Source organism: Tetrao urogallus (assembly GCF_951394365.1).
Source record: "Tetrao urogallus genome assembly, chromosome: 1".
Taxonomy (NCBI): Eukaryota; Metazoa; Chordata; class Aves; order Galliformes; family Phasianidae; genus Tetrao; species Tetrao urogallus.
The window spans coordinates 141,301,751-141,323,211 of NC_136813.1; the positions used below are offsets into that span (position 1 = coordinate 141,301,751).

The following is a 21,461-nucleotide window of genomic DNA, read 5'->3' on the forward strand; positions in this document are numbered from 1 at the left end:
TTAATTTTCTTGTAGAGCCAGCTTCTCTTTCAGATTCCTTAGGGGACTATATGCCTTTTTACTGTTCTCAATACCACACATATATCACTCAGAGCATATAAAGAGTAAAGCATCCTCTACAGATTTCTATTGGTAAAGGATGGGAGATTCAGGGGAAGTAACAGACCCACTTGCTGCTCAAGTTTATGAGAAACATTGGCTGAGATGGGAGACATCATCTCAAACCTTTTAACTTGCTTCTGCATCCTGTGGTGCCTCTGGTCATCAGATTCATCAGAAGCTGTAGGGCAAATGTGGTGAACCATAAAACACTGGCAGCACATCAGCACAGGAGTGTAAAACAGGTACAGCTCAGACTTCTGTTAACATCACACACGTACAGTATGAATACCACATACAGCAAGCTTGTTAATCCCTGGCACCACAGCTTTATTGTCACAGTGTTCATTTTGAACCCTCCCTAATGTGTACTCTGTGCCCTTTTGCAGGGACTTACTCTGACTGTTGCATCTGAGTACAGTACTTGGGACAGTGTGGTTTTGGTTTTCCTGGAGAAGAGCCTGTAAGTAATAAATGTATATCTGTCATAGTCTGCATAGGAAAGGCCATGGGATGTCCATGGGATGATAACATCTTTGGTGGTTACCATAAAAATTTCAAGAGTATGTCATTCTTCTCATACACTTCTTTAAAAAAAAACCACAAACTTGGTATGCTAAGAACTTCTAATATGAATATATCTCCCTTATTTGGAAAAAAACAAATTGTGCTTCCAATTTCCTGATCCCACTTCATTTTTGATATTTGACCTGCAGATTAGAGGTTTTCACGTCATCTGTCAGCCCACAGAGAGTATCCCAAGGTTCACTGTGTGTGAGAGATAGGAAAGGGACATTAGGAACAGGACAACCACAAATAGCTAAAATTAACTCTGAGAACTGGAGTGCTTAAGTCTCAAAGGAACACTAGTCAAAGAAAGAAAATGGTTATTTGCTGAACTCCCACTTATTCTGCTGCCTCTCAGGACTTCTGGCTCGTATCCCTGTTATTTTAGAGGATTTCCCCCACCCTTTCCCTCTCCACTGGCCATCGTTTTCCTCTTTTGTAAATCCAGTACAGTGTGACATGGGATTCCTGCTCCAGCAGTAAGTTGCTGACTGGAAACAGGAAATGGGGGGCCTATTTGGAGCTCAGCCCCTATGATAACATGAACATCACACCCACGTGCAGACAGGGACGCTTCTCACATATGGCAATGGTTAGCAGCTCCCCCTTTTTCTCCTCTACTCTCTTCCCTGAAAGGGCTACAAAGCCCTCGAGGGGTCTTATATTGAGCTGGAAGCAGTCTTTAGAAAGCGTGGCTGTGTGAAGCCTCAGTTATCATAGCACATGATTTCTTGCATAATTCTTTTAGATTCTCTGAGGCCAGTAAATTGGAGACTGTAAATCTCCACATGACCAGAGCATATGGCCTTTGAATAAGACATGGAGTGAATTACAGAGTGAGCCTATCTTCTGCAGAATCTGATTGAAGGAATCCTTTGAGAACTTTCCCTTCCATGCCATAGGCATGCCTTTACTGCTGCCCCCCTCCTCCTTCCCACCAATGCCTGATGGAATAAGAGTTTTACAGCACCAGCTTCTCCCTCTTTCACTTTCTTATTCTCGGAAGACTTTTCTCAAAATAAAACTGAGTGGCTATATCTGCCTTCAGACTGTAGTTTCAATGAAGTAAAAACTATTTAATTGCATTGATATTTGTGGAAACACCTTAGGGGAGTTGAAGATATCGTCTAATTTGAGGAGCTAGGTTCTGTCTCTGCAGTAAGGAGAAGGAAAAGCTCTTGCATTTACTGGGAATAAGATTTTACTTCCTCCAGCCAACTCTCTGTGGTGCTATTTGCTTACAGCCGTGCTGTAAGCTAACGCTATACTAGCCCCCTTAGGCTAAGTCACAATTATATATGATTTTCAGTGTGAAGATTTATTCCGGATAGGGCAAGCAATTTCAAATGAAGTAAAAATTTCCCTTTCTAGCCTGTTCCTTCCTCCTCTGTGAGGCAGATCTGTGCTTTTTTTGATGCTGCAATAGATAATTTTATCTGAATAGTGAGAGAGAATTGCAACACCTTTGGAAGACATCCCTATAGCTATGCTGTGAGCTACGGGATATCAGATTAGTGCCTTATATTCTGACTGTAGTAAGGATTTATCTGCACTAGTAAGACCTCCAATCCCTCCTTCCCCTTTCCACTCACCAAGGCTGTGGTTCTGCTGAACTTGAACTAGAGCAGGATTTCAGTTAAAGAATGCTTGGTTGAAATCTATGTAACATGAAGACACAGCTTAAATGAAAAAGCCTAAAATGCTTGTCAATCTAATTTTCATACTTTCTAGTGTTAGGAGAAGATTGATGGAGAGCCACTTCTCTTTTGGTAGAGCTCTGTTGTTACTGCTCAGACTGCTGTTTTCTGTGGGTTATCCCAGGAGTAGATCTCTCCATAGATCCCCCTGTGCATTGCAAAACTTCACACTGAGAGCCCTTTCCTCTCAGTCCTCAGCTGGGTGTCTAGGGAGAGCTTTATGCATTGCTTCAAACCACTGCTACAGACACTGGGAGAAGGGAAGAATGGGAGCTGCACTGTGGGGCACTAAGGAGGATGGGAGGAAAGGAGAGGAGAGAGGAGGACAGAGGTGACATCTGCAACTACCAAAAATTCAGTATCTCTCCAGCCTTGTAGCACTTCTGATGAACCACTGCACTGGAGCAGCCCAGGCTTCCACAACCAGGTACTTGGTTTAACACTGCACTTCTGGTCAACACTCTGAGCACAGTTTGGTGGAACAGAGGTATAGAGAGGTATTTTCTTGCTCAGGGCACATATTCAAGCTGTGGTACCCTCACAGCTTTGGTCCTGCTGCGGAGTCTATACATGAACTCAACACCTTCCTGCTTCATTCCCAGGCTGGATGTGGCTCTGGGCAGCCTGGTCTGGTGGTTGGCGACCCTGCCGATAGCGCGGGGGTGGGGGTTGAAACTGGGTGATCACTGTGGTCCTTTTCAACCCAGGCCATTCTATGATTCTATGATTCTATGATTCCTGCCAGCTCTGGGTGGTTGTCACTGCTTCTGATATGCATTTGAAGTCCCTTCTGGGCAGTACCAGTGGGGTGAAAGAACATTCATCCATGCTATGTGCTTCCCATTCAAAGAGCACTCCGCATCCAGTGTGCTACTTGTTGCTCTTGCTACAAACTGAGTTAAAATTAGGAGTTGAACTCTGCAAGTATAGAACACTGTTTCTTTCAGCTTTTGCTAGTAAAGCAAGATGTTGTAGTCCTAGTTCCGTGGTTCCTGGTAAAGGTACTTTCGTTCAGTGCGAAGGAAAAACAGAGGAAGTTTGCTCTGTTCCTCTTTCTTGGCTTCACCTCCAGTTGTGCTGCATCTGGTTACAGATTAACTCTTACTGCACAATGCCCATTACCAGTCACAATGAAAAAACTAAGGTGCTTTCCTGCATGAACAGAGGAAGGCACAACTGAGGGATTGCTCAAGCCCTTTGCATAAAGGGGAATGAGGACGGTAGACTTCTCTTGCTTTCTTCAGTGGAGAAAGAATACTGTTTTCACACTGCGCTAAATCAAACACTGATCTTTTCACTGCCAGCATTAATACATGAGGTGTGGAACTCACACTGCAGATCTGAAAGGGTCCTTTGATGAGTGCGTTATTCATCACTCAGGAAGAGTAAGACAATAAACAAATGACAGAATCCTCATCATTCCCGGCTGCAGACCTACCATCTCCTCTTTTGTCTCACACTGTGTGCCAAGATTTATGGAGAAAAATTCCAGAACAGTGAGGAAAAGAAGTGCTGCCTTTTGCTCTATAGAAGAAATAGGTCTGTCCTTGAAATTTCACATCAGAAATCCCCAGCTTCTTGTGCCTTGGACAGTGAGTCTGTGTGGGAGAGATGTGTTGTAAGTGAAGCTGTTGCTTACAGTTACAATACATTGGTAATTTGGGAATACAGGAACAAAAGCACTGAAAAAGTCAATTTGGATTTTAGAAAGTCCTAACCTGAGGCAATCGTCTCCATTGGGACCTACACACAGCAGAACTTCTCACTTTTGACGTGCATGTGGTGACATTCACAAACAGGAATCGCTGACTTTGATCCCTGCTGGGACACTGTCCCATCATTAGAGATCATCCTTGTAACTAACACCTTTGTTTGCAACTTCAAGTAAGAAACTAGGAACAGCTGGACTATGGAGATGAAGCAATTTGGCTTATTTTTGTGGGAAGTGTTTGCAGGTTATGCAAGAGAGCAAAAGACAGTAAACTTTTCCTGCAGCTGCACCTGTTATGCAGGTAAAAAGGAGGCCCTTCTTTCAGATCCAACAACCTGACAGTGTCTCCTGGCTCATTAATGTAACAAAAAGAGGAATGTCAGCTCCCTGGCACTCAGCATTCTGCTTTTCATGCATGCAGTGATTTCAGAGAATTTCAACATGCTTTAGAACCAGTGGCACATCCAACGGACTGGCTGGCCTATTGGGTGTGGAGGGACCGCAGCTCTGCTAGCCTCAGCTGGCACTCAGCGTAATGTACAAGATATGGGGCCATTGCCTCCTGATGGGATCTTTCTCCATCTCCTAACTTAACACAGTGTTGTGGAGACCACTGTATTGTACACAGTGTCTCTGATGTGTAGGAAAAGGGGAGAAAGACTACGCTGGGTGAGGAGGGAGTTCAGTAGGTGTCCTCAGAAGGCTGGTGAGAGGCAGAGAGGGAAGGGGAGAAGGATCTTGATGCTCAGCATGACAAAAATCTTCAGTCTAGTCACATTCCATCCCAATAGAGACTGGGCTCAGCTCCTCTATTTCTCCACGGCTGTTCATCCCTGCCTGCTGCAGCCAGGTCAACCCTTGAGAGAAGATGAGCGATGTCGTGGCTTTCCCCCATGTCATTTCCCAAGGGGACTGATAAGCAACAAGATTTTCCCTTATACATTCCTGGAGGCATTCAAGGCCAGGCTGGATGTGGCTCTGGACAGCCTGGTCTGGTGGTTGGTGACCCTGCACATAGTAGGGGGGTTGAAACTCAATGATCATTGTGGTCCTTTTCAAACCAGGCCATTCTATGATTCTAGGATTATCTCTGTCAAGCAGCACAAGAATGGGGGTTGTGAGCAGAGGGGCTTGCCTGTCTGCCTTGCTCACACTGGGGAGTTATTTGGCCCTCCACAAATACATCCAGCAAGTGCAATGTCCAGTACCCTCCCTCATAGAAATGTACAGCACATTGGAGGGGGCAGATGAGTATTTGACATTACACTGACTGATAGGGTTGTGGAAGTGCTGTTCCACTCTTGAAGTTGGACAGGCTACAGTTAAGGAAAGCAGTGGGACCTCTGACATTCACACGAACCTTCAGGCTCTCACTTCACTGAAAGGAAAGCTTGCTCCATAGGTATTCATGCAACTGTGAAGGGACCAGATGTTTCTGTTTTTCTGTGTCTATACCTTCCTCCTCCAGCTCCTCTCCTAGGCCTCTACAGAGATACTGTCTTCTTCAAGTTACACTGATAGAAATGTCAAACCTTGATTGCAGTCACAAATCTACAGCTCATGAACTCTGCTGGCCACAATGCCACAGAGCTGCCTTAAAGCTCTCTTAAAAATGTGAGGCATTTCAGTCATTTTAATTACTGTGCATTGCATAAGCCAGAGAACTGTTCATACAAAGGAACAACTGAAAAGTGATTTTCAGTCGCTCTCCCTCTCCTCTCAGTGCCAGCCTCCAAAGCTCTGTGAACACCAGCTCTTATTACCATTTGAAGCACCTCATCTATTTGAAATCTCTTTGTTCAGTCACTTAAAGCTATTGATGCTGTTTCGAAGGGGTTTAAAAGCAAAACAAAACTTCAATTTGGGAATAGCTACAGCAGCATGAAAGCAAAGCAAGAAAAATGGAAAAACTTTTATAAACAAAAATGAGAGAAAACTGCTTTGGAATGAGGCATAGGCAGGTAGAGCCAAGCAAATCACATCCCGTTCCCCGCCCCCGACTGTGTCAGACCATCTAATCACAGCCTCCTGGCTTGAACCCTGCATGGTACTGAGCCCTTTGGCCTGAATCCAGAAATGCACTTAAGCTTATATTTAACTTTGTGCATGTAAACGGTCCTGTTGACTTCAGTGGACCTTCTCGTGTGCTTAAAGTTGAACACGTGCCTTAGTGTTTTTCTGGATTGGGGCCAAAGTGCGGAGTCATGTGCATGAAACATTTTCAACTCGATAAGGCTGTCAGAAGATATTTCCTGGTCACATTTCTGCAGCTGATGCCACATCACAGCGTGATGGGAGGATCCCCACATTACTGAGAGGGTGATTTCATATTCAACAGTGCCTTATAATGCGATGCTGTTGGTGGCACACGGTGCCTGTGTTCTGCTCCCAGACTGGCTGATCTCTGCAAGCACAATCTGCGAAGGATCCATGAGAATTAAACACAACATAGAACGGTTAGAGCTGATCGAAGTTTAATGGTGTATCTCTAATTAAAAGCTTGGGAATGGGATAGTGTTACCTTCATCTGGCTTGCAGACAGGAAGGTGACATAATTCCTCTGCAACCTCAGAGAAAGAGATCAAATAAAAAAATTTCATATATATAAACAGAATCAAAGACATTTTTGAAGAAAGAGCCGTCTTAAGTAGCAGATGAAGTCCGTTGATACAACAGTTATTAACAGAGAAGGTTTTTTTTCCAACCTCTTTTACACACAAATTATGGTAAATATTGTTGCTCGGCCTCTAACTCTGCCTTGCTGCTCTGTTCAACTTCCACAACAAATATGATAATTGAAAAAAAAGAAGTCTTCTCAAAGGAAAGTGTCAGAAAAAAAATACAACCCACAAAACAACAGACATTCTGAAAAAGATAATGAGGAAATAAGAACATCTTTTGTTAATGCAATGTGTGACCATTTCAGTAGGGTTGCCTACGACATATCAAGGCCTTTGACGTGGTTCCCTCCCACATCCTTGTCTCTGAATTGCAAAGATACAGATTTGAAGGGTGGGCTATTTGGAGGATAAGGAATTGGGTGGAGAGTTGCAGCCAGAGGGTTGTGGTCAATGGCTCTATGTTCGAGTTGGGGTAAAGCAGTGTCCCACAGAGTTTTGTCTTGGGACTGGTATTCTTTAATATCCTCATCAATGATGCAGATGATGGGATCAAGTGCACCCTCAGCAAGCTGTATGGTACAGTTGATAGGGCAGAAGGAAGGGATGCCATCCAGAAGGACCTTGACAAATTTAAAAGTGGGCCCATGCAAGCCTAATAAGGTTCAACATAGAAAGTGCAAAGTTTTGCACTTGAGTCAAAGTAATCCCAGATATGTATACAGACTGGGGGAAGAATTCCTTGAAAGTAGCCCTGCCAAGAAGGACTCAGGAGTCCTGGTAGATGAAAAACAAAACACGAGCCAGTTGTGTGTACTGGCAGGCTGGAAGGCCAACAGTATCCTGGGTCACATCAGAAGAGATTGTCTCTCTCTACTCTGCCCTTGTGAGGCACTATCTGCATTACCGTGTGCAGGTGTGGGACCTCCAACTCAGGAAAGAAGTGGAGCTGTTGGAGAGGGTCCAGAGGAAGGTCACAAAGATGATCAGGGGGCTGGAGCACCTCTCCTATGATGACAGGCTGAAGGAGCTGGACTTATTTAGCTTTGAGAAGACAAGGCTGTGGGGAGACTTCATTGCAGCCTTCCAATATTTAAAGGGAGATTATAAACAGGAGGGAAAGCAACTTTTTACACAGGTGGACAGTGGTAGGACAAGGGGGAATGTTTTTACACTAAAGGAGGGGAGATTCAGATTAGATGTAAGGGGGAAATTTTCTACTGAGTGGTGAGGTGCTGGAATAGATTGCCCTGAGAAGTTGTGGATGCCTCATCATTGGAGGTTGGATGGGGCCCAGACAATCTGATCTAGTACTTGATCTAGCATTTGGCAGCCCTGCCTATGGCAGTGTTGGAACGTGATCATCCTTGAGGTCCCTTCCAATCCAAGCCATTCTATGATTCTATAATTCTATGACATAGTGTGGGTGTGCTGTCAAAGAGGACATTAGATGTCAAAAAAGTCCTTTCTTACCTGCTATATAAAAGCAGAAGAGCAGTGACGTCTTCTACAGGGTGTGATGCTGAACTGGTGTAAAGGATATGAGAGTCATTAACTTCAGAAAAGGTTTTCAGGACAAGATGAAGCAACTTGGCAGCTAAACAATTTGGAGTGCTGATGGAAGGACTCTACATCCATGGATCTAGTCAAGTTGCTATGGACAATCTAAAAAAAAAATGCCCACAGTTCAGTAACATTTAAAATTAATGTACTGTTCTTGGAGGTGGCAGAACTGTTTGAACTGCAGGCCGAACTCTCCCGACATAATCTGTGCTTTGCTTGGTTTAAGCCAGCTGAGCTCTATGAGGAGTTGGGTTGTCTTCGGGCACTACATGTGCCAGGGTTTTTTAAGTTGGTGGTAGTGAGTGTTATTTCTTTTGTTTGTTTGTTCATTTTGTTCTTTGCTCTTTTTTCTTTTTTTGGCCCAAATTTCCTGTTTGATTAAGCACTTCTGTGCTGAATTACATTCAGATGCTTTTGTCAGTTCAGAAGCAGCTTTCTGCCAGTGTCTGGAAACCCTTACAGCTCATTGTGAAAGGTGGTCAGAAGAGAAGAGAATATGCCTTTAGTACACTTACATCAACACTTTATGCCTCTTGAAGGACCATCCCAAAGTGATTTTATCCCAGCCTCTATGCCTAGCTCTGGACTGATCCTTTCCAGCCACAAACAGGACTTATGGAAGGAAAATGATATTAGCAGTTATGCTCTTCTTCAGTGGGTATCTATGGAAGCGAATGTAGTTCTCTCTCCTGACGCTTAACCAAGACACTCAGCTTAACATCGCTCCTTTCGTGAAGAGTGAATTCTTCAGATACCGCAAGGAACTTAACTTCATCAACACGAGACGCAAACATCTCTTGCAGCGCAGTGCCCCCTAGCACCGTCTCTACACATTCGTGCACGACTGAGAGAAGAATGCCACTTTACTCAGCCAACACCTGCAGACATGGCTTTCCCTGGGAAATTTCACACCAACTATTGACCCAGCCCAGTCATGCTTAGCTTGTGGGATCCGACAAGATCACAGCATGAAGTGGTGTGGCTGCCCAGTAAAGTAGAGAGTTCCTTAATTGTGTTCAACAGTGTGTTCTTGGTGGTGGACTGAAATAACATAGATTTCTTTATTTGGTGACATAAATCAAATGTGAACTCTAATTTTCTCATATGAAGATCAAGGTCTTTATTTTCTCCTTCTTTACTTGCTATGTTTTTAATGACCACATAAGGCTTAAAGTTTTGTCTAGCCAAAGGAGCCGAATGCTAGTTAATTTTGTTTTTCCCTCTGCAGTTACTCCCACACAGACAGGGCATAGGGTAGGGACTCAGAATGAGTTTTCCTTTCAGCTCCTTAATTGACTTTGTGTTACTTTGACCACATATCAAAATTTTTTCATATAAATAAACAAACAGAACTCTTTCCTGGCTATTCCAGAGTGTATTTTAGTGACAGGGCTCAAAGCGGAGAGGCTAATATTGAACATCTAATAGATACAATCAGAGAATAATACATAATAGCTCTATTTATGAGGAAACTAATGTATAAGCAGGTAAAATCATTTAACAGAGGCCTCCTAGCAGGCCATGGGGCAGACTGAGCTTTCCCGAGTGCTATTTACCTGTGATTCACAAAAATAAAGCACTCTCATTTCTGTGTATGCTAAGTGGCAAATAAATACAGTTATTGCACAATAATCCAGTCCTACTGGACTGTTATTATTGCATAGTATCCTGCATCCCTACTACTAAAGGAAAGGTCAGCTCTTTGAAATGGAATATCTAGTGTCAAAAAAGCAGACAAATGAGCTAAGTCTTTCCTGTTCAGGCACAGGTACACATCTCTCAAATTGCAGCAGAGAAGACAGTGGTTCACCATGACACATAGACAACCTGAGCATCATGCCTTCCAAACAGCTGTGCCTTGCCACTAGGTCAGACTGCAGCACTCCTTTTCAGCATGAGAAGTAACTGCAGATTACTTCACTGGGTTACATCTGAAAAGTTAACTAGTTCCTGTAACCAGCACAAACTTGGTTTTACTTTAACAAGCTTGGTCAGTCCCAATGTAAACAAGCTGCCATGCCTGAAGGAAGGAACCTCAGTAACTTCTAGCTCTCTTCCTTCTCCCTTTGCAGAAAGCAGGGTGAGAGAAAGGTTTGTTTTTCAGTCTCCTCTGGACGTGTCCCATGTCTGTGCATTACAGGCACTCAGCATTTACGCAACACCCAGCATCTTCAAAGCTTGTTATAAAGTATTCAGCTTGTTAGTCCTCCGAACACACCGGAGAGGTGTTATTACAGACATGAAGAAACCTTCTCAGAGGATCTATTTGGACAGGTGGTGCTGGAGTTGTGATTATAATCTAGTTGTGTGGGGGCCAAAGTCTCACTTATTTACACCAGTGTCAGATTATGGAATAATTCTGCTTCTCTCAGGTACTGATCTGAGATGCTGATAGATCAGGTGCATCATGATTTTGGTGATATCAAACTTTTTAACAACTGTAAAGAAAAAACGAAAGTGCCAGACACACCTCATTTTTCTTCCATGTTTCTCTGCTGAGGTCAGTAGAATTGTTCCTTGTTTACACTCAGTGAGATTGAAGTGACAGCCCAAGCTGACAGATTCAACTTCAGTCCTAGTACGTGGAGCTGACAGCCCAAATACCTAAGGAGCTTTTTGCATGGGGTTTCTCATATTGCAATTTGAACCCAAATGATTCTGACACTAGCATGCCTACATCTAATGTCCTGTTTAATGTCCTGATTCATGTGTACCTGTATAACCTGTTATCACCTCAACACCATCTGATTTTTTTCACTGCATTCACTAACACCCATTCCTGTGAAGCTCCATCACCATTACCCCAATTACACAGACTGGGATTTGAAGCACAGTGAGATGAAACTGTCACACAGGCTGGCTGTGTCACAGCAAGGAGAAGAACCTAAATTTCTGTAGAGCCAGGAGCTGGATTTGATGTTCCTTGTGGGACCCATCCAACTTGGGATATTCTATGATTCTATGACTTCTGCTGTTTGCTTTGTTATTTTGATAGCCACTAGCAATACCCATCTTCAATCTTTTGTATACCTATGCCCTAAATGAGAGCCTGTGTTTCCACAATGCTGGATGCTTTAATTTTATAGGGGTGGTATGATTAAAGAAAAGGTGTAGGCAGACTGTGGTTCACCCAGATGGAGCAGAATTGTAAATCTACAGACTTAGCTGACTAGAAATTTAGGACAGCTGGTCCATGGCCTTTAATACCAGCATCATTTATAACTAGACATGCTTAAATCTTGTAAACCCCACGGAAAGTACTCTGACATTACATACACTGGTTTGATACAGTGATTAATCACCCCTCGGTCCCCTCTGCAGGATAATAAGGCTGTCTGCATCCTGCAGCTGGCAATCTCCTTCCTTGCTGTCCCAGCTCTACTATAACATTTACATTTCTCCGGCTGATAGAAATGTACTGTTCCAAAAGGGGATAAGGGAAAACAAAACAAGCAGGACTTTTCTATAAATTCCTCTAAAGCTGCTCTGCTAAAATACACTTGGAGATTAAACGTTGGGAGTGTCAGGGTAGATGTAACACTGCTTTCCCCAGCTTGAGCCCTTGCTGTCTGCCATCCCCAGAAGAATGAGTGGTGGGGAGGCAGGAGAAAGGGCACTTGGGCAGGGTGAAGGGCTACAGGACACCATCCTAGCAAGGGGTTCAGCTAGGACCTCTCCCCATCCTCCTTTTGCTGTTTACTGAAGGAGGAAAAACAGTGAGGTGCTGCTTTCCACTCGCTTCCTGAAAATCCTTCGCAGCGCCGTTTCCTCCCATTTCCCGCAACCAAAAGTCAGCTTACAGCCAACTGAGATGGCTGTGAGAGAAAGACCCCAAGCTCTGCGAGTAAAAAGCAGCTCCACGGGCGTCTGAGGCGCCTCTTTCCTCTCTTGAGAAGAGGCAGAGCCTGACTGGGGCGGACGGGACTGTGCGGGGACAGAGCCGTGCAGGCACTCGTGGATAACTCAGGGGTACGAACGTTTTCATTTTTACAAGCCACAGCCCCCGCCGAACTGAAGACTTCTCGTCAGGGAGACAAGGCACTTCTCCTCAGGGGGACTTTTCCCCCGGGGCCCCTACCTGCGCCACCAACCCAACTCCCTCCCGCTCGCGGCGCTCCCCGCTCTATTCCGTATAAGGCGCTGAAGCCGCGGCCACCGCCCCGCCCCGTCCCGCTGGCCTCTCCCGCCGATGAGGTAATGCGGGGCTCCTATTGGTCGGCTGCGGCGGCGCCCCCGGAGCCCGAGAGGGCGCGATCGAGGCTATAACTCGGAGCACCGGGCAGCGCGGCACAGCTCGGCTCGCTTCGGCCCCGCTCAGTTGTGCAGTGCTGCTCACTCGGGCTCGCTCCGTGTCGCCGAGCGAGGGCTGCGCTACCGAGGCCGAGAGAGAGGCGGTGTGAGAAGGGAGCGAGGGAGAGACGAGCGAGCTGCGAGCAGGCGAGGCTCGGGTCGGGCGAACAGAACAGCGGCTGCAGCTCGAAGCGCACCCCGGGGCAGGCAGCATGACGGCGTGGCTCGGCTTCCTCGCCGTGTTCCTGTGCAGCTGGAGCCTGCGGGACCTGGTGGCGGAGGCGTGCACTTGCGTCCCCATCCACCCGCAGGACGCCTTCTGCAACTCCGACATCGGTGAGTGGCTCCGTCCCGGGGCTGCGGGGCTGCTACCTGCCCGCTGCGGGGCGGGAGGGAGCGCCTCGCCGCGGGGGGCGTCCCGCACGGCTCCGTTAGCGTGGGGCGAGAGGGAGGGCGGTCGGGAGTGCTGGGGAGACAGGGACGAGTGTCACCGCGCTTTTGGGACGCTGTGTCTTCGTGGGATGCGGACGCGGGTGTTTTTGGAGAGCTGGAGCTCTTCGCTTGGCGCCCCTTGCTGTGGGGTTGAGCATCCCTACGGTCAGCCCTGCGCGAACGTGAGGTAGGGGACGCACGAGCTGTCTCGGGACTAGAGTTTCCATTACCTCTTCGTCCAAGTTCTCTATTTTGTTTGTAGCTGAGACTGCTTAGCCAAATACGGTTGCTGTTTGCTAAGTGGCAAAAAGTACGAAACCCATCAGTGGTGTCCTCTGAGCTACAGCCGGACACGTGTCCTCCTGACAGTCCGCATGGGCTGTCACCTTGGCAGCTGTGAGCAGAGTGCGCGCATGGAGTTTTCTTGCACCTCCATCGGTTGTTGTAGTAGTGCGGTGTATGGAGGGGCTGTTGGTTCCCACTTGTCACCAACCCCAAGCAGAGTCTACAAGGAAACCCTCCAAGTGGCTCCTTTGGAAGTCACAGTACAGTTCTTGCTACAAACCCTGCCAGTGACTTTGCTTTTAGCCAAACTTACTGGTACTTCTGTGCAAAAGCTGTGGCTGTGTCTGGTTGTTCAGTTCTAGTTTCTGTAGAGTGTCTGAATGCCAGAAGAAAACATTACATGTTAAAAGTGCTGGGAAGGCTCCATTTGCTTTAGTGATGAGAGCCTGGAAAATATTTATAGAATAGTTTTAGAGTGGGGAATCCTTCCAGGAAACTGCGGTTGAAAGTTCTGTTGAATATCCATATTTCTGCCTCTGTTTTTCAGTTTGGGTTAACAAGCGTGCCACCCGAGTGGCAGCTGCCAGGGAGCTTGTCCTTTGTGACAGTAAGGATGGAAACCCACTTTTCCACAACTAAAGCTGCTGATAGTACGTGGCCTTCATTTGCTGTGTTTTGGTGCTCTGGTTAGGTCATGTTGTAGTAGATTAGGGGTAGTTTTTCAGTCAACTTAATTTTTTAAGAAAACTGATATTAAATAAGTTTTTGTTATGATGCCAGTATATTTTTGTCAATGTGCAATGACTCGGAGCAGAATAAACTATGTTGTTTCATACAGCAGAGCTCCTCAACTGTAGGGCAGGAAGTTTTCCTGTTTGCTGCTCATTTCTGGTTGATTTTGAAGTCATGTCCTTCATCTCCTGTCTGTCTATTCTGGAGTCCTTGTGTCTCATGCCTTCGCTTTTTCACGGGTGGTGGCATTCAGAAAGTTGATGTCAGTGGGGTCATCATGCCTTCAGACACGATGGCAATGCTGAGATGCATGTGGGAAGAGAGCAGCTCATGTTATAGGATGACTTAAGTGCAAGTTTGGTTAAGACTGCAATTTGATGTGATAGGTTGAAGCAAAAGTAAAGCCTTTGCTAAATTTGCTAGAACTGTTGGAAAATGCAGTGCTTCTGCAGGTTGAGATCTTAGTGCATGCTGTCATGTTCTTCATGGCAAAAAGCATGTTAAAGCCTTCTGGCCGTGAAGGAGTTAACCATTTCCATGGAAACTGGTGGCAGTGTACTGGTGTAGTGTTTGGACAGACTGAACTACACGCTGGGTTATAAAACACATTGCAAGGAAGAAAGGGACTTGGCAGCAAGTTTTTATCGCTCTTGAAACTCCTGACAAAATACCGGCTCAGAAGGGAGGAGTCAATGCTGTAAGGGCTGGAGCAGAAGAGCGTTTTAAAATAGCTCCTAAAACAATACAAGGAATTAACTAGCTAGGTGGCAGCCTAGGAGAGGCTTTTCATCTTTGGAAGCCCCAAATGCTGAAGGAGATAAGAGTTTAGCACTAATACAGTCTTGCTGTTAGCTTTTTGAGCCTAGGCAGTGAAGTCCTACTCTCAAGTTTATTCTCTTCCCCTCTGATCTCACATCACTAGACACTTAGATTTTGATTTTCCCATGGCTCAATTCTGATACAGCCTCCCAGCTCTGCAGTCATTAGAAGGCTTTAATCTCCGCAGAAACAGATGCTCAAATAAACCCATTGGAAAGGGCAGCCCTTCAGGATGTACGTCCTGTGCATGTCAAAGTGAGCTTTTTAAAGCAAGCTCACACAACAATTTTACTTTCTTCCTCTAACAAATAAAGAAGAGAAACCACTCCCAGACTGATTAAAAAGGGTCCTTTTTTCTCAGTCTGAGTGTTGCAGAATGATGAAGAGAGCAAAAGCGAAGAGGTGTGTCTCATCTGACCCCTTGAAGTCAATCAATAAAAAAATTGTTTAACTCCCTGGCTTTCTTTCTCTAACTGGATCAATAAGTGCCAGAACAGACAGTACAATAATTAGACAAACAGCAATCCTATGACATGCCATCTGAACTTTGCTTCCTCTCCTCCCACCCCCTGCCTTCGACCCCTTCCAGATGTGAATATTTTTCTTTTGTTTGAATTAAGAGACCTTTTGAAAGAACAGACACCAGGCATGCTTTGTTCCATTGTGACAAAGCCGTGACATTTCCAGCAGGACATAGCTGACATGAAAAGGGCTTGTTTGTCCTTTTTTTGCAGGAGCAGCAGGAACTTTTCAGCTTGGCTGCTGAACGTTGCATTCACAGGTTTGGAAAAATGCCTCCTCCCTAGTTTTCCCCCCAACATCCCCTTCAAAAAAAGGACAAGTATGTGAAATTGCAGGCTGGGTTTTTACAAACCAACCTGTAAATGATAAATAAAGTACTTTTTCCATTCCACACTTATCTCAATTTCATTTTGTGCATATACTTCAGAAAGAGCTATGGCAGTACTAGCTGTATCTTAAAAGTTCAAAGGAGTTTAGAGTAACATTCTTTTCTATAGGTTGTGTTGGGGGAAGAAATGTCTCAGCAAGGGTAGCTGTGATTAGTGCCCCTCTGCCTTCTAAATAGCCTCACTCCTGTTTAAGCTGGAGTTGGCAAGTTCTTGGATTCCCTTGGTATGAAGGATGCCATTCATCCCTCCATTGTGCCATACACCTTGAAAACCAGCCCTTTTTCTTTCATAGGTTTTCTTTATGATCGTTCTACCTTTTTGTTAGAAAACTAGAAGAGAGATGCAGAACAACTTGATCATAGATGATATCTTAAAGAAATTGAGGAAGTTTTTTAACTAACATGGAATTCCTATGTCCATGTGAAAGACCATGGTGAAAGACGGTGTTCTTTGTGCCTGGTTTTGTCTTCTGACAGAAGGGTCACCACTGTAAACTGGTGATCCTATTGGAAAATGGGAAAGATGGAAATACAAGTTTCTTATTTGCTGTTTTTTATGGTTATTTACTGTTGAAGTAAATCCTGCTCTACTTGAGCAAGGAGATGACCTTCTGGGATGTGTAGCTAGTCTCATCTCCAAATGCAAATATTAAGAAAAAAATTATGTGATGGAAAGCACTGCTTGGAAGATGTAGTGCAGAATATTATATAAGGTTCCTTTGGTGTCTTGTTACTATTGCATGCATTTACTCCAGATTTTCTGCAGGAAGTGACTCTACCAAGTCCTGATAATCATATGTTCCAATCTTGAGTCTTAGAGCTCCTTGCTTTATGTAGATGCCTTTTAAATTCTTATTTCCACTGATTTCCCACCTGTTCCAGAGAACTCCACCTGACAGCTGCTCCTCTAGCCTTTCTGAGAAGAAGCAGACTGGTGGCAACACAGTTACAAATGATCACCTAGTTTCAACCCCCCTGCTATGTGCAGGGTTGCCAACCACCAGACCAGGCTGCCCAGAGCCACATCCAGCCTGGCCTTGAATGCCTGCAGGGATGGGGCATCCACAGCCTCCTTGGCCAACCTTTTCCAGTGCGTCACCACCCTGGGAGTGAAAACCTTCCTCCTAATATCTAACCTAAACCTCCCCTGTCTTAGTTTAAAACCATTCCCCCTTGTGCCATCACTATCCACCTTCATAAACAGCCATTCCCCCCTTCTGTTCACACGCTCCCTTCAAGCACTGGAAGGCCACAATGAGGTCTCCCCGGAGCCTTCTCTTCTTCAAGCTAAACAAGCCCAGTTCCCTCAACCTTTCCTCATAGAAGAGGTGCTCCAGCCCTCTGATCGTCTTAGTAGCCCTCCTCTGGACCCGCTCTAAGAGCTCCATGTCCTTCCTGCACTGGGGGCCCCAGGCCTGGATGCAGTACTCCAGGTGGGGCCTTGCAACAGTTACAGTGGGACCAAGAATCTTCAGGAGGAGCACTTGGTGTGTCACCTTGGCCATAACTGGATGTTAAAGCTAAGATGAGAACATAGCTTTTCCTTGTAACAATGTTGACTGAGGTCATATTTCTTTTTCCAAACAGCTCCAGTACCATCTGGTGCTCTTAGGTAGCTCAACCAAGCATGCTCCCCAAGAGAAGGAGCCCATGTGTTCTGTGCAGGAGGCCTTGTCATTAAATGAAACTTCCACTGTCTGCACCGGATGGAAGTTCATAAGAGCTAATAAACTTGAGAGGACAGTTTGGTGTGAGTTAGCAGGCAAGGCTGGGTGTGCTGTGCTTGCTAGCTCTGAGCCAAACTAAGCTGAGGGCCCTATCTCAATCCTATTAATGCCTGGGATGCACGTATCTGAATTTCCTTTTAGCAATGAGTATCCTTACTATAGACTCTCAGGGTATGATTCTCCTTTTTCACATGATATTATTGATTGGGAACAACTTAAATATTAGTGGTGAAAAGACAGTAATGTAAAAGATGTGAGAAGATAATTGGGCCTTCAAGTACTAATTAAGCAAATACAGAATTTGTTGAACTTCAAGCTCATCTGAACATCTGAAGAACCTCTGCATGTGATATGTGGAACTTTACTGATGTAACTTTAATAGATTGATACTGCTTTTTAAACTAACTACACCTGCTGTAGACTTTTGAATGAGGAAAAGTTGACCAAAGCAGCTGACTCTATTGGGAACTATTATAGACCATCCCAACTTTTCCTTAGCTTTGAGCCACTGAGCATTTAACTGAAGGCCTGCCTCTATAATAACCCTCTGCATCTGAGCACTCAAGTCACAGAAGAGGGCTGCTTGCTGCTGGGGCTGTGTTAAAACCAAGAGTTATTCTTTAAAATGGATGTGTGAAAGAGTGTATTGAAACTGCCTACCTGCCTATTGGTGACTCTGCTACCAGTGTTATCTTGCCCTAGCGAGATAAGTGCTTCTTTAAATCTGGGGTTAAACTGGACTTGCTTTGGAATAACTTGAGAAAAGGCTGTGAATCAGTGTACTAATTCCTGTGTTTATTAACATGACACTGAGTAAATATGAAGCATGTGAATTTCAAATTTCTACTGTTTGAACATATTAGGCAAGACCAAGGTGAGTTAAATGGATTTATGTCCTCTTATACTAGATCTAAATCTGGCCCTGTCATTGATATGGCAAGGGAATGCTGGACCAACATTGTACTTACAACTTACATAAAGCAGGTGTAGTGCCACTAGTCTCAATAGCATTTCAGTGGCTTTTATCAGAGTTGGATTTCAGTTGATGGTTTCAAGTTTCTAAGAGGAATGTTACAAACACTAGAGTGCATAAAACTATTACATTAAAAAAATAATCACAACAGTTAACCTCCTACTGTAATGTGAAGTAGTTCACTTGAGTGACCAGACTGAAGATATAGTGCATTAACTGACAATGCCTAATAACATAAAAATGCAAGTAGTTTTACACCCTGATTATTCTATTTAGTCAGTGTTTCTGCCAGCTTGAAAAGATTCTGTGAGTCTTTTGGAAAGAAGATAGAAGTCTCTTGAGTTTCATGCTGGTAAAATAAATGTTGACTATGAATAGTCCAAATTCCTTCTCATGTTTATACAAGACCTTTCCAGAGGGCAATTTCAGCCCTTAGAAACAGTATACAGACAATAAAACAAGTTAAATAGAGAGACACGTATGCAAAAAAATACCACCGGACCTCTTCAAATGTCAGCACTGGTTTGCCTAAGGTGTAGAATGACATTTTTATCTCAGGAAGGAAGGAGTTGATCCGGGATATCTTTCCTGGGACTGAAATCCACCAGGAACCAGGATAGAGCAGTGCTTGGGGAGGCTGTTGTCAACTCAGGGGCAGGGTCTTGGGTTGTGCTTCTAGGAAAATGGTGGTCTGTGTCCATGGGCTTGGGCTCTGAAAAAATTCGTCATTGTTACTGATGGGGGGGAGGAGGAGGGTTGCAGCAATAGGCTCAACTGGAAACTTGTAATGGGAAAGGTGCTTCAGAGACAATGGAGAGGCAGACCCTTCGAAGAGTACTCTTAGAGTATGAGGAGAGAAGGGTTACGGGAGAAGGGTTACGGGAGAAGGGAAAAGGACTGTATGGAAGTACTGCTGAAGTGAAAAAGTAGCAATAGAACCCCTGTAAAACAACGCAGTGGTCTACTGACAGCTCTAACAGCCTGTAGCACATTTGTTTCTGGCTGCCGAGCAAGTAAGCCTTCAAGTAAGGCTTTCAAGAAGTCTCCATGGAGGGGAATATGAAGTGCCTTCAAAAAAAACCGAAAGAAAGTATATGGGTTTTTTGGTTTTTTCGTTCTTCCCCCAGGTGAGTTATAGGGAAAATAGAGTATAGTTTGAAAGTGATGCAGATTACATTTTAGAGAAGCAAATGATATCGATCCAAACATAGTATGTTGTCTAAAAATACTTATCATTTACAGGCAGTAGCAGCCCAACTCACAGCCATCATTAGCACCTGTTAGCTATGGGTTCTGGACAAAAATGTACACTAAACAAAAATCCACGATCTTCTTTAGTTGTTCATCTATTGTTCAAGTGGCTGGGTACTGTATTTTCAAGGCTGAAAAAAATGATCCCACAGATTTTTCCCTCCTTAATTCCTTGACTTTGATACATAAAAACCCAGGTTTCTCCTGACCTGCATGATCACTGGTACTTCAGCAAAGCAGGTATAAGTTGTGCTGTGTTTACACAATACTTGCACAGACAGCAGCAGCTATACCAGGTGCAGCAGTGTGAAGGTAATGCGTTACTACTTATTGCTCCCGGGTGATTCATTTAAAAATAAATACTCCTACAACAGCACATAGGAAAAGGGAATGCTTCTGTTCCATAGGGCCATGTTCAAAATGTCCAAAGCTCCTGCTGGCCTAGGCTGAGAGACATGAGTTTTAATTCCCTCGTGCTGTATTGTAATTGCAGTACTGGGACTCTAACATCTGTTTCCTTTTCTCAGTGTTTCCCTCTATAATGGGTGTTACTGCAGTGCAGCCTTGCAGGGAGGCCTGCTGGCACTGTGTTAGCCTTCATTGCTGTGGAAGAGCACTGGAGCAATTGTTCAGACAGCAAGTTCAATCCCTCCTGCTTAGGGGATGCAGGAGCAAGCAAAGGTCTCACTCCCCTGAGGTTTATAATCAGCTCTCTCAGATTTTTTGAGTCAACTGTAAATAGGAACCTCCTTCCTCTAGTGAAATAGTTTTGGACATGGTCTCCAAACAGTTAAAATATTTAGGGAAAACAAAAAAGTGCTTACTTGTACCAAGACAGGAAAACCACAGAATGGAAAACTTCCAGTTGACTTTGAAAAACGGGAAATGGCTGGTCCTGGAAAGGCAACAGGTAGGGGAGAAGAGAGCCAGAGGATATCTGTTCCCCTGGCTCTTCTCCTTTAGCTCTGTGTTCTTCTGGGGAAGGTGTTCCAGGCCAGCCCTGCTCTTTGGAGCCCTTTATATGCTTTCCAAACAGCCGCCCCAGTTTCCTACTTCCTGCCTGGTCTGACACTGCTATAAATATCTTCCTGCCTTTTATCAGCCCAGGGATACACACGCTGCAGATTAAAGGGGATTGAGGTGATGGAACAGAACGGCCTGCAGCCCAGCCCTTGGCACGTGTGGGGTTGCTGGGTCCTCTGCTTTGAATTTCTCTTGGCAAATGGAGGGAGTCCTTTAAGACTGACACAGTCTCCTTGTTTATCTCTCTCACCTCTGGACTAGGGTATGCAGGCCTGTTTCTGAGTAAACAGTTTATTGCAGTAAGTAATAAACTGCATATGGCACAGAGCTTAAAGCTGGAACATGTCTGGTATTTGGGAGAAGGGAGGGTTTGGAGGAGAGACTTAAGAAGGAACAAATGATACCAGCACAGATACCACACTTCATGGGAAAGTTCTACAGTTGCATCAGTGAGTACCATAAATGCAGTGGTGAAGAGGGCCAGTCTAGCAAGAAAGAGAGCAGTCACATGAACTCTGGGGCATGTAAGAAGCCATCGTGTGCAGTGTTTCCATAGCATCCTGCAGGGACAAAATCACCAACCTGGAGAAGTGTGGGAAGACAAGGGCAGCAGTTCCTGTGCAAGCACCTTACTATGGCAAGGACTGTTGGGGGTAGGGGCAAGATGGGTTCTTAAGATCTTTGTTTTACTTTTGTAAATATGAAGAGTAGCACCTATCCCTTCTTTCTTTTTTTTTTTTTTTCCTTTTCTTTTCTTTCTTGTT

The 21,461-nt window shown here is 44.8% G+C and overlaps 2 protein-coding genes across 3 annotated transcripts in view; one reads left to right on the forward strand and one right to left on the reverse strand.

Annotated features, from left to right (window-relative positions):
- The window catches only part of SYN3 (synapsin III), a gene marked incomplete at both ends in the record, with an annotated part of 176,149 nt that overhangs the window by 80,295 nt on the left and 74,393 nt on the right, over positions 1 to 21,461 (reverse strand). The window lies entirely within an intron of this gene.
- TIMP3 (TIMP metallopeptidase inhibitor 3) overlaps positions 12,758 to 21,461 on the forward strand; it is a gene marked incomplete at both ends in the record, with an annotated part of 32,725 nt that continues 24,021 nt past the window's right edge. The window contains one exon of the mRNA XM_079549485.1: positions 12,758 to 12,881. Within this exon, the coding sequence (XP_079405611.1) occupies positions 12,758 to 12,881 (124 nt within the window). The remainder of the gene's footprint in view (positions 12,882 to 21,461) is intronic.